This window comes from Mustela nivalis (assembly GCF_964662115.1).
Source record: "Mustela nivalis genome assembly, chromosome: 12".
Classification (NCBI taxonomy): Eukaryota; Metazoa; Chordata; class Mammalia; order Carnivora; family Mustelidae; genus Mustela; species Mustela nivalis.
Window position 1 is genome coordinate 78,087,105 of NC_139031.1, and position 13,176 is coordinate 78,100,280.

General features: G+C 36.0%; 1 protein-coding gene across 8 annotated transcripts in view; it reads left to right on the top strand.

The window, feature by feature from the left end:
* The window catches only part of CACNA2D1 (calcium voltage-gated channel auxiliary subunit alpha2delta 1), a 509,819-nt gene that overhangs the window by 300,974 nt on the left and 195,669 nt on the right, over positions 1–13,176 (top strand). For all 8 annotated transcript variants that reach the window (XM_082692507.1, XM_082692510.1, XM_082692508.1 and 5 more), the window contains exon 5: positions 8,244–8,285. In XM_082692507.1, coding sequence (XP_082548633.1) covers positions 8,244–8,285 — 42 coding nt within the window. The remainder of the gene's footprint in view (positions 1–8,243; positions 8,286–13,176) is intronic.

The following is a 13,176-nucleotide window of genomic DNA, read 5'->3' on the forward strand; positions in this document are numbered from 1 at the left end:
GAGGACTTTGGCTCATTGATTGGTTAATGTACTAAGGAATTCTTCAATTTACTAGCAACATAATGGAAACCTAAAGAACATAGCAACTGTAATATTACAAATACATAATAGCAGTTACTTGATGAATAAATGTAAAATGCTGTTTGCTGAAAGTAGAAATAAGCTTTAAAAAGGATAAAGTGATTTTCCAGTTCTTTCTTCTTCCATTAAGCTAAAAAAATTAGTATTAAATTAAATTCACATTTTAAAACATTATAAGTCAACATTAAAAGAACAGATAAGACAAAGGAATGTGTCTCAAAGACTATTAGACACTAGTTTAATTTTAACAGTCAGTCTAATATAATTTTTTATTTTTTATAAACATATATTTTTATCCCCAGGGGTACAGGTCTGTGAATCACCAGGTTTACACACTTCACAGCACTCACCAAAACACATACCCTCCCCAATGTCCATAATACCACCCCCTTCTCCCAAACCCCCTCCCCCCAGCAACCCTCAGTTTGTTTTGTGAGATTAAGAGTCACTTATGGTTTGTCTCCCTCCCAATCCCATCTTCTTTCATTTATTCTTCTCGTACCCACTTAAGCCCCCATGTTGCATCACCACTTCCTCATATCAGGGAGATCATATGATAGTTGTCTTTCTCCGCTTGACTTATTTCGCCAAGCATGATATGCTCTAGTTCCATCCATGTTGTCGCAAATGGCAAGATTTCATTTCTTTTGATGGCTGCGTAGTATTCCATTGTGTAACAGTCAGTCTAAAAAAGCACAGGTATTTGGATTTCTGGCATAAAGTTTGACATCTGTATAATGCTCAGTATATATTTCTTATGAATGAATGCTTGAGAGTTCAGAGAAAGAGTAGAATCCCTATATTTTTCTATTGTATTCATTGATCATTGAACACCATCTTAGCAACAGTATCACACTTCCATCTTTAGTAGAATTTTTAAGATTTTATTTATTTGACTGAGAGAGAGAAAGAGCACAAGCGAGGAGTGGGGGGAGCAGCGGCAGGCAGAGGGAGATAGAGAAGCAGGCGCCCCGGCTGAGCAGCGAGCCTGATGTAGGACTCAATCCCAGGATCCTGGTAACATGACTTGAGCCCAGGGAGGCGCTCAACTGACTGAGCCACACAGGCGCTCTAATAAATTGTTATATTGGGGGCACTTGGATGGCTCAGTCAGTTAAGCAAATAGTATTGGCTGCTAGTAACGGAATTAGAATGGAAAAAAAAAAAACCCTTATTGTAGGGACTGTGGTATTGTATTAGTACTATCAGTTGTAAGAGCTTAGAAAACATAACCTAACAAGCCTAAAAATAATAATAAGTAATAAATTACTGGTTCTATCACTGAGAACAAACAGATGGAAGTAGCCTCTGTCACATAAGGATTCAGACTTTAAGCATTTCAGCTTTTACAACCATAACTACTCCTGAAGAATTAGAATCTTCCTAAGAATGGAAAGGGAAATGAGATACTATCCTTGCATAGATTTTGGCATCTCTGAGTTTCTCTGGTCAGAGAAGTGAGCTAGTATAATTTGCCAGCCAACTGAATCACATGATTGGAAGAAATGGTTCTCCACAGTCGGTAGAGTTTCTGACTAGGAAAAAAAAAAAAATCTAACAAAGCAAATCCTCATGTTTACTATGGTTGTTAAAACATGAGGACCGTTGACTTACTCTATGCAAAGGCGTTTATATAATTTTCTTCAGCCAGATGCCCCAGTTTGGGTGTTCAAATGGAAGCACAAGCTTTTGGTTTAATACAGAGCTGGAATTTTTCCAGGCAGGAGCCTGTGAGGATGGAGGTGTAAAGGAGATGTGGGGTTAGAAAGAGTAAATTTAGAATCACAGAGAAATTGGAAGGACAGTAACAGATTTAATGGACAGGATGCATATAAAACCTTCACACATTACCATCTGTATTAGACTTACTCTATAATTTTTTAAGTAGTCTCTATACCCAACATGGGGCTCGAACTCATGTCCCTGAGGTCATGAGTTGCACGCTCTTCCAAATGAGCCATCCAGATACCCCTATATTTGACTTTTTAATGAATTACCTCATTTAATATATCAGATTAAAATATTAACAGCAACTAATAATCACCTTTCTTCTCCAGGGTGCTCTGTGGAATCCTTGAAGAAGGGACTTTAATGAATTAAATAGACTCAGCATACTAACTAGTCTAAGAAAAATAAAAATGATAACCATTTACATTAGTTCATATGTAACTACAAGCTAAAGCTAACAGATAACTTCTGTGGATATTCCTGGTTTTTCTTTTTCAATATATAGAATAAGAGTTGATAACATACAGGGCGAATATTGTGTGCCAAGCACTGTGGTAGACACTTTACATCAGTTGTCTTTTGTCATGATGTGAATGTAGGTTTTTCTCACGCCTTCAATCCAGTAATCTGTTGACACTGACATCCAAATGGAATGTGCCCATCTTTAGTTTTTCTTTTTATTTTCAGCAGTAGCATGCTCATGTATCCAGTGACATAAAAAATACTTTTTTTCGGGGTGCCTGGGTGGCTGAGTTGGTTAAGCATCTGCCTTGCACTCAGGTCATGATCCTGGGGTCCTGGGATGGAGCCCCACCTCTTGAGCCCAGTGTCAGGCTCCTTGCTCCAGTGACACTGTGCTTCTCCCTCTCCTCCTGCCCCTTCCCCACTCCTGCTCTTTCTCAAATAAAAAAAATAAGATGTAATTTTCCCCCCCAAAAGCCCCCGTCTTTAGTTTACTGTGTCAACCACTCTCAGCTCTCTTTGGGAAGATTTGTTCACATTCACCAACCACTACCCACCCCTACCCACCGCCACACATGCATGCACACACAGTGACACATACGTAGTAGGTTCCTAAGTTCTTGTATTCACACAGGTTTGCAGTGCTATGATTATTGCGTCCCTTGTACCCTGGTTGACTTGAGTATAGGTCAATGGCAGTGGTGTGTAGGTTTACCAGGTCAGGTTGTTACAAAGATGTATGAATCAGGATATTTACATTGTAACTGATTTGGGCTACACAGTATGTGGATCTTGGTAGGCAGAAACCATTAACACAACTCATTGATAACAAGAGTATCCTTTTTCCCCTCTCCTTTTACAAGAGTGTCCTTAATATTTGTCTAACTGACTTCATTTTTTGAAACTGAAGAGTGATGAACAATTAAGAATGGGAGTTTTAGGGGTGCCTAGATGGCTCAGCAGGTTAAGCCTCTGCCTTCGGCTCAGGTCATGGTCTCAGGGTCCTGGATTCGAGCCCCTCATCCGGTTCTCTGCTCGGCAGGGATCCTGCTTCTCCCTACCCCCCCCCCCGCCTACTTGTGATCTCTCTCTCTTTCTGTCAAATAAATAAAATCTTTAAAAAAAAAAAAGAATTTTTTTTTTTTTAAAGCAACTTTAGCAGACAGTACGGTTGCTCACCATTTGTCAGGCTGTGGATCATGTGCAGAGTCAGGTGTGCAGCCAAGAAAAGAGAATTAGTAAATTGGACAGGAATTTAATCTCTATTTGGATTTTGAATGTGTCATATATTTCAGATGTTGGCTCTAAAATCCCGATTTTCGGTTCCAATATTTAAATCTTTGGCACCATCTCACTTCCATGTGGAAGCTTTGTACTTCTGCTTCCGATGTTTAACATAAATTTATTCTATTCATCAGAGGCCAGCTTTTATAGGAGAGTGGCATGTAAGGGACTGTCACTCACAATATACGTTTTTAAGATGGAATGGTCTGTTTTGCCCAGATTTAATTTTGACTCCCAGAAGACAATGGGCACTGAAGTAATTTATCTCTCAAGTTGCTAGGGGAAGCTTTAAATTTCAGCAAGCGGCAGTATTATATTAGCATGGAACATTTGGGTAAATTTGTTGGAGGAGATAATAAATAACTAAACTACTTGGTTAAAAATCAGAAACAAAACAATTTGTTCTTGTCATCTGGTGGTGCTCAAATGATGAAAAATAGCTCTCTAAAGGTTTCAGTAATCTTGAATCTGGTTTGAGGCCGTTGCTGGCTTTATCCTATCATACTGCATGTAATACCCTAAAATCCACTAAAAACTTTTGTATTGGAGTGTAAATACCTTCCAAGATGATGATGTTTGATAATTTGCATGAAAACATCTAGCCAGAACAATAGTAGAAAAACAAGATGACTCAATTTTGTATTCTGTGCCTATGATAATTAGCTTATATGCCATCATTTTAAAATATTAAAGGATAACTGACATAACTCTATTTTCTGGAAGAGGGATTGAGGGAGCTTTGAGTGGTAGGATAGGTGAGTGAATGAGAAACACACACATGCACATCCACACATGCTTGAATTGATTAGAAATAGAAGAGGATGTTTTAACTCTGTGAAGTTCTTAATTCTCATCTATTTTGAAACCTGAGAAAGTTTCGGTTTGTGTGGTCATGTCATCCAACAATGACAAGAGATAGTCTTCAATTATAGCAGATCAGAGCAACTGACTCTGATATTCTGGCCACTTGTGTATCAGCAAGGTGAGGAACTTGCTTCTTACAGTCAGGGCAGAGTCTTCATTTTTGTTTCTCCGAAACAGTACAGAGCGAGGCCGCCAAAGTATTGTTGAATGAGTGACGTGTGGCTCCCTCTGTTGGTTGGGAGACCCCAAAATCTCCTTGTATACAGTCTAAGTGGCACAGAGGCAGGGGACCCTGTAAAGGAAGAAAGAATTCAACTGGTACCTCCTCTTTCTTTTTTTTAATGCTTCCCTCCTCAGGCCATTTAATTGTTTTTATACAATTTGGTCTCCTAACTTTCTTTTAGCACAGTGTTAATTTTAACTGACATTCGCTCCTATAAGACACCAGAACATAAGAATTGGGCTGATTCAGTGTGGATTGCCATTTATTCCTGAGAATTATCTTTTACCCCAATCCTGTTGGGATTGGGTTTGGATATATTTTGAGCGATTTGATTTCAGACTGATGTAGTTTAACATAGCTACACATGTCATGTATTTTTATATAGCAGAAGAGATAGCTATAAATGAATATGATAGGAAAGAGAATTATGTCTTTACCAAATTAGACTCTTCCTCAAGCTTATATTTAAAATTCTTTCTGAGCCACTCTTCCAACCCTAAACAAAAGCCACAATAAAATAAATAATTGTAATTCTCTGTAAGAAAGCATGAGGAACTGAGAGTGGACAAATTATTTATACATGGTTATACAAATTAAATGTTCTGTGAATGTTTGCCATTAATTTCGGTCTCATACTACCATGTAAGTGTGCTTATACTTGACAAATTCAATGCCGCGACAGTTTCCCCAAATCCTGATGCCCTACATAGATTTATGCTTATGGAAGGGGATCAGTTGAGCTTTTCTGTTAGGTAAAATCAGGGAATAGATGAAATGTGCATGCTCTCCCTGCAAAGTTTAGGGTTAGAGAAACACATATGGGTGAAGAAGAAATTCTGTTTGAAGACAGTGGACTTAATCAATTCCATTATGGTCTTTGTTCTATTAAATCATGACAAACTGTCTAAGAACACGTATTTAATTAGCTACTTTTTGAAAAAGATTTTATTTATTTATTTGACACAGAGATAGAGAGAGTGCATGTACAAACAGGGGAGTGGCAGGCAGAGGGAGAGGGAAAAGCAGGCTCCTTGCTGAGCGGAGACCCTGACATGGTTCTTAGTCCGAAGGCAGACACTTAACTGACTGAGCCACCCAGGAACCCCTAAAGGAAGCTTTTAAAAAGTAGAAATATAAAATATCCCAGTTACAATGAGTACGGTTATTGTATATGCAGTATAATTTTATGACTAAGGTGTTGGTTTTGTTTTCTCAGTTTACTTAATAGAAAAATAAGATGAGTTTTGAGGATCTTGTGTCTTCTGGAGTCTAGAAAGCCTTGTGCAAATGCATAAAATTCAAGTAAATTTTGCAGAACACATTTGCATAAGTTTTAGAAGCAATATAGAGTTTCTAGAAGAGAAGTAATAGGATTTTGCATAAAATATAGTGTAGTAACGAGAGGAAAAACATTTGAAAAATTCTCAAACTTAGATTTTCTTCCTTTTTATTTTTATTTCAGGCACACTTTATTGTAATAGAATCAAAATACATAGTTTTAGTTGAAATTAGCATTTTGTTGTCATACTTTATACTCTTTTGACATTGTATGTGATACTCCTAATTTTAGATTTAATTAAATTCTTTTTTGTCTTTATATGTGACCCTGTGCCACATATAAGGAAAAAAAAATTAAACAGTTTAGTCCATTCACTCTAGTACCATGGGGCAAATGTAAGTCTAAACATATTAGTTGTTTTATATAATTGATCTGTATCTGTTATTTTATCTAAAGGATAGGGATAGTTACATTTAACTTATTTTGCATCTCTCTTTGAACAGGAGTGTGTGCATCTAGATATTTAATGAATGTTGAAAATAATGATGTTGAATCACTTAAAATGTAATGCAGTTTCACCTTGTTTTCTACATTTCAGTTCTATAAATATGAGGAAGGAGTTGGCAGAAATGAAGTCTGAAATGAAGATAAACTTATTCAATATTTTATCTTTTGATGGAATCCACATTTTAAGTTGAAAATTGTCTCCTAAGTATAAATTACAGAGTTGCAAGAGGGATCAATAAACTAATAATTAGATTTGGGGCTCTGGTGGATTCAGAAGATTCTCTTGCTTTGTGTATGTGATGAATTCTGATTTTGTGTTTTAACTTTGTTACAAAATTAATGCTGTAAGAAATGCTTCAGGAAGTAGAACTTTTATGCATGTTTAAATTCTTTAGCTACTTAGTTCTTTTTAAAAGAATTAATTAAATGGTAATTTTTAGAGCTGTTGATTCTAAATGAAATAAATTCAAAGTCATGGTTTCATTCACTATCATGAAGTATGTATTCTGTTATTTATTAATACAGTTTTTGATTTATTTGGTCTTAGAGCAATCTTTTATAGAACTTCAGGCTCATGATATATTTCTCAAATTAAAAAAGAGAGACCGATTCGGCAGCAATTAAATTTGAGAAACACAACAAGGTCTGTTTTATTCTTGAAAATGTATAATGTACATTCATATACTGAGACTCGAGCAAAAAAGAGGTTTTAACTTCATTGTTTATTCTAAAGTCATATCGCCATGGAATGTCTTGAAGAACTAGTGATTTGTAGTGGAGGTGATGTATATTTTAAGAAGCACTGATTTATTGAGTTTTTTGGGAGGAATTTTCTTTTTAAAAATGTGTATTGCATTTTCTTTTAATACAATTTTAGAGTGTCCATGTTTTTGATGTTAAAGAGACACAGAAAACACATTTTTCACATAGTCCTCTGATTACTACTGAAAATGTATGGAAGATGGATTATATCAGTTCAGGAGAAGAAAGGAAAAATAAATTAGTATAAGTGGATTATTTTAACAGTGCATAGAACTAACCTTGAAGTCTCAAAGAATAAAACTTTTAAATTCCTTGACCACCATTTTGTTCATTCTTTCCTTTCCATTTTCCAACGATTTATATCCATAATTTATAGTTTTGGCATATTTCAGCAACACTGGTGGCTGGCAGAAATGTCTGAATACATTTATTTTTGAAAATCCAATGCTTCTTCACCACTTTGGGAGAATATGATAGTATCAGTGTGTTAGAGAGTCTGATTTTTTTTGCTATCTAAATTCAATTATTCCTGATCCCTTTTCTGAATCATGAAGAAATTTCTGCCAGTACTGTCCAGATACACCCTGCCTTACTAATTTCAACGTGATATATATATATTAAAAGTCGCATTGTCAGTGAAGTATAACAAGGCACATTCTCACATTTTTCTTGAATTATTCTATTCATAATTTCATGATTTAGGGATTTCTCTGTGTGTGTGTGTGTGTGTGTGTTGTAAGTGTGTGTGTATATAACTTCTTTGCATCATGCATTCTTTATTTTTTCTTGACAAATGGGTCTCAGACCTATACTGAGATCTTTTTTCCTCAGTGCAGAATGTACTTTTCAATATCGCAGATACAGTGTTTTAAAATGTTTTTAGAAAATATTGGCTAATCTTTATGGATCTTTGTGGAGTGTTTTATGAGAAGAATATCATGAGAGGTTTATTATTTAAAATATGCCTAAAATGTGTTCAGTGCTTGATCCAGTATATTTTTACATTTTTACTCATATCAATAAAGCACTCTTCTTTTCTTTTTTTTTTTATAGAGCAATGAAGTTGTCTACTACAATGCAAAGGATGATCTTGATGTGAGTATTAAAAGTTTCACATTAAATTTCAAGATAAACCGAAATGCACTAGGATGACTGGCGTTACAGAACAAGCTGACCTAGCAGGTTGAGTTTTTCAGAAGATGTTCTATAGCGGTAAGCAGTATTACTGGTTGGCCCTAACAGGGTAATGATGAATCTTAGGGCTTATATGATCTTTAACAAATTATCCTGGGCGTCTTCTGGGGTGGAAACGCCATGTGTCTCTCTGGATCTGAACTCTCTGTCCCTGTCCAGACCTCAGTCCATTGCACTGGCTCAGATACCCTGCACTCTATCAGTCATGTGGCAGACTGAGGTTGGGTCCCATCCATCTCTGTCACCCAACTCTTGTCACCCGGGTTACAATGCAGGTCTCCTCTGGCCTGACCTGCACACACCAGGCTCAACCCTTATTTCCCCTAAAGTGTGAATGACACCCTAGAAACGGTGCACCAGCTGGACTTGCCCAGCCAATTTTTGAAGCCTAGTGGGTGTTCATTCTATCTTTTTAAACTGATGACTGTTGTATACAAACTCAGATGACGTTCCAACGTGGATTATTTTAGCACAGAGAAGTTACTTCTTATGATGCTACCTTTGGACAGACTTCTGGGAGATGTTGTAATTAGCTTATGGTGGAAGCATTTGCAAAATTACAAAACAAAATTTTACGCTTAAGTTGATTTAAATTCTCATATCTGTGACTTTTCTATTGGGGAAAAGTATGTATAAGCACTAACGAGTATATCCAGAAATGTTTGTTGAGGACTTCTTGTGTTTTCTGTGTTCTTCCGTGAGCTTAGAGTGATTTATCAGTGAACAAGTAAAACAAATATTAAAAAAATAGATTATTTGTTATTCACTTTTTAATCTGAATCAAAACACATGTGTATATGCTACTTTATTCCAGCTACTTAAGCTGGCCTTCAAAAAATTTTTAAAAACAATACAAGGTAGTTTGCTTGAGATGCCACCTCTTTCCAAATCGCACTACTGCTTCTGCGGAACCTTCTTAGTTTACTGAGCACTAATTTTCCCTGCATGCTGCTAACTGGTCTATACAAATTCTTTTATTTAATTCCCATGATGACGCTATTAAGGAAGGAGGAGATTATGTTTTCTCCATTTCATAAATGAAGAACTAGGATTGTTTTAAAACGTGTTTTCTTTCGGGGCGCCTGGGTGGCTCATTGGGTTGGGCCTCTGCCTTTGGCTCAGGTCATGATCTCGGGGTCCTGGGATCGAACCCCACATCGGGCTCTTTGCTCAGTGGGGAGCCTGCTTCTCCCTCACTCTCTCTGCCTGCCTCTATGCCTACTTGAGATCTCTCTCTCTCTGTCAAGTAAATAAATAAAATCTTTAAAAAAAAAAAGTGTTTTCTTTTTACTAGCCATAGGTGTTTTGCTGCTGCTTTTATGATAACAGTTATCCTTTTATGATAATTATATACATCATTTTAATGAGGTAGGAGGTTTATTAAGGGTAAACCAACAGCTAAGAAAAAATGTTTTAATAGTTTATTAATGGGATGAGGAGGCGCCTGTATGGCTCAGTCTGTTATGGGTCTGACCCTTGATCTCAGTTCAGGTCATGATATTGATGGCTCAGGTCTGGAGATGATGAAACCCAGCTCTGGGCTCTGGGCTCACCGGGCAGTTTACTTGACATTCTCCTCTCTCTTTCCCCTTGCCCCTCCCTCCCTGCTCGCACTGGCTTTCTCTCTCTCTCAAAATAAAGAGCTCTTAAAAAATAGTTTATTTTTTGGTGTTAGAATGAGTATTATTTTTCAACAGACATTTTGTTTCACTGTTAGGATTAGTATTTAATATTTAAAAGTTATGTGGTCGTTTAAATTGCCTATGCTAAGTCTTGATCAGCCTTCCTGGTGCTACACGAGTTATAGCTTTTCAAAAGCAGTTAGTTTGTAAGACTATGACAAAGACTTCATGGTAATTAAAGTGGATGTTGACATGCTTGGTCCAGTCTGCGAGTTGAGTGTTGCCTAAAGATGATGATACCAAATTGCAAATATGTTTTTCTTTCCTCTAAACTAATGAAAGAAGTCCAATTTTTGATGTCACTTAAAAGTTTTTTTTTAACTCAAGTTTGCTCCTTAATTAGAAAGTTCTTTTATTTTGCATAGAAATTGCGAGTTTTCTGTGTCCCAGATTTTAATAATCATAGGCATAGATGGAGATGTAACTTTTTAGGGCGTGCCACCCCAGTTAGTACTCAGTGGTATCATTGAATAGTTCAATAGTCAAATTCATAGTATTCAATCACTATGCTGCGAAGTTAGCAATACGTTCGTTATAAATGGAAAAATGTGAGTGGGGCCAATACTGCTAACACTTGAGATGTGCTCAGCACTCTAGGTTCATAATTTGCCTGCACAGATCTTTATTCATATATTCAAATAAAAGCCTATGTAAGAGAGAAAGGGATTAGTGCAAGTGAACCTAGTGAACTTGCCATGTGTTTGGTTTTTTTCTTTTTTTCTTTTTCTTTTTCTTTTTTTTTTTCTGCCTTCTCCCATCCCCAAAAGTCTATATTATTACCATAGGTTATAAATATACCCATAAAGATTTCATTCTTGTAGGCCAGGAGATGAGGTTTAGCAAGTTAAATTGAGACTCTATAAAAAGCAAAATATCAACTTTAGAATTTAAAACTTAAAAATAGTGCCCAGAAAAAAAAAAATAAGAAATGGTGCTCAGGATTTGGAGAAACCATTTTCACTTCTTTATATATAAATAAGAACAGTGCCAGAATGATTTACAGAGAATATTGCATAGTAGGAAGAGGGCCAGGATAGGAATCGGAGACTTTGGTTCATGCTCTGTTTCACCCTTAAAATTGTACTCACTCGTAGGGCATGAAAGCTCATTAAAATTGGGACTGTTTGCCTCTCACCTAAGACATGCTCCAGGTGATGAGGTGATCTACACATTTCATTGCAGTTCAGAATATTCTTGGAATACTGCTCTCGGGGTCAAAATTGCTGGGAAATTTTACTATTTCACGTACATCTTTTGAGAACTTATTAAGAACTGGAAGGTAATTTATATCACACTAAAACGTTTTATTGGGGAAGATTAAAGTGCTTTAGCTATGATAATACTGTTGCTCTTGTAAGCCCTTAGACATTGAATAAAAAGGAACCACATTTAATGACTGGTATATTGGTTTGGCTCTTAGAGAGAGACCTAAATTAAAAGGGACTACAAAAAGACAAAAGTTTCTTCCTGTCTCATGTACGCATTCTCATGTACTCATATAAGGCCTATTGGAGTGACTCTCAATCTTCTAGGTCCCGGGGTCCTTCTTTCAAGTTTTCACCCCTCCTCAGTATAGCTTTTTCATGTTGGGATCCAAGATGGGTGCTCCAATGTACACAGTGATTTTTACATTCTAGAGAACAGGAAGGAGGCGAGGGTATGTTTGGAAATTGTGGACATCACTTTTATCTGCCTCCCCTGTGCACAGGTTAGGGCCCAGCCTCGCCGGTGTATATCACAAATGTGGAATATAATCCTCATCCCCAACGTAGGCATGTACCCAAACAAAATAGAGGGTTCTGTTACTAAAGAGAGACCAAAGAAAATACTAATTGCAAAATAATTAGCAGCTTATGAACTGATCTGTCATTTGCTCTTCTTGACATTTTGAAGCTAATTCCAAAATTCTACTCACTTATCTGAGTGGCTTCTATCATTTAACTATAGTCAAATCCTTCAACTTGGAACTGAGGAAAAAATTCTTTTTTACAGTAAATGTATATAAAATTATATGCTATGTATTGAGTATTATTCAGTTTCCCTAATGCATGTGTTTTGATCACTACGATCAAAATATTTTTTTGCAGTGGAAGTACTTATTTTCTTACAATGAAAGAAAGTTAATAAATGTAAATAAAAGTTGCACCTTGGTAATCTACTTTAGACTTTTGAGTAGTTACATATTTTTTTGAAGATCGTTGCTTATCTCATGGATGAAGTTGGACTTACACGGATGATGAAATTTATAAACCTTACCAAAAGTTTTCCAATGAAGGTGGATTTAATTGGCTCCTATACTCATAATTTCATACATGTAGTGTTTGATATTTCATATATCAAAAGTTCACAAATCCTAATGCCATCACATTGTTTTGGTTCAAAATGGCTTGCCATCACAGTTCTTTGTCCTAGATTTATTCTATACTGATTTAATTGTGTACAGTATTTTTATTGCTCAATTCCATGAAGCCACATCCTTTATTAAAAATTGGTGATTGGAAATTACAGAATGGGAGTTCTATCTCACACATCAGCGCTAATCTCTAATGAACAAAAGAACTAATTGGAATAGTAAATACTGAGATAACATTTTCAATTAATTTGTCCTCATTGTTCGTATGATAGTATAAATGTTTGAAAGCTAAATAAAGTTTCTGTTTTAAATGTTATGCCTCCTGAAGGAGACTGAAAGATTGTAAATCCTGAGCCTATGATTATGATTTTTAACTTTTCCCCATTTCTGCATTAGTAGGAGAGGATTCGTCTTTCTATCATCGTGCCTAGTGGGATAGTGGTCATTTTCCCTATTTTCTGCCTTTCACATCAATCATTTCATTTCCATGTCCATGACGATTGTTTGATTTTAGACATTATTCTCAACTATTTATTTAAGGGCTTTTGAAATGGTATCACCTTTTATTTTATGCTTCTAAATTATCTATGTACCTTTAATATATTATGCATTATTAATATGTACATGTTTCTAAAATGTTATATCCTAATTCTTTTTTGATTCCCAAAATCTACATATCAGTTATTATTGCCTTTGTTTGATATTTAAGACACTGATGAGAGCTTACTGGTTCTTTCCTAAGCTATCATGAATTTTG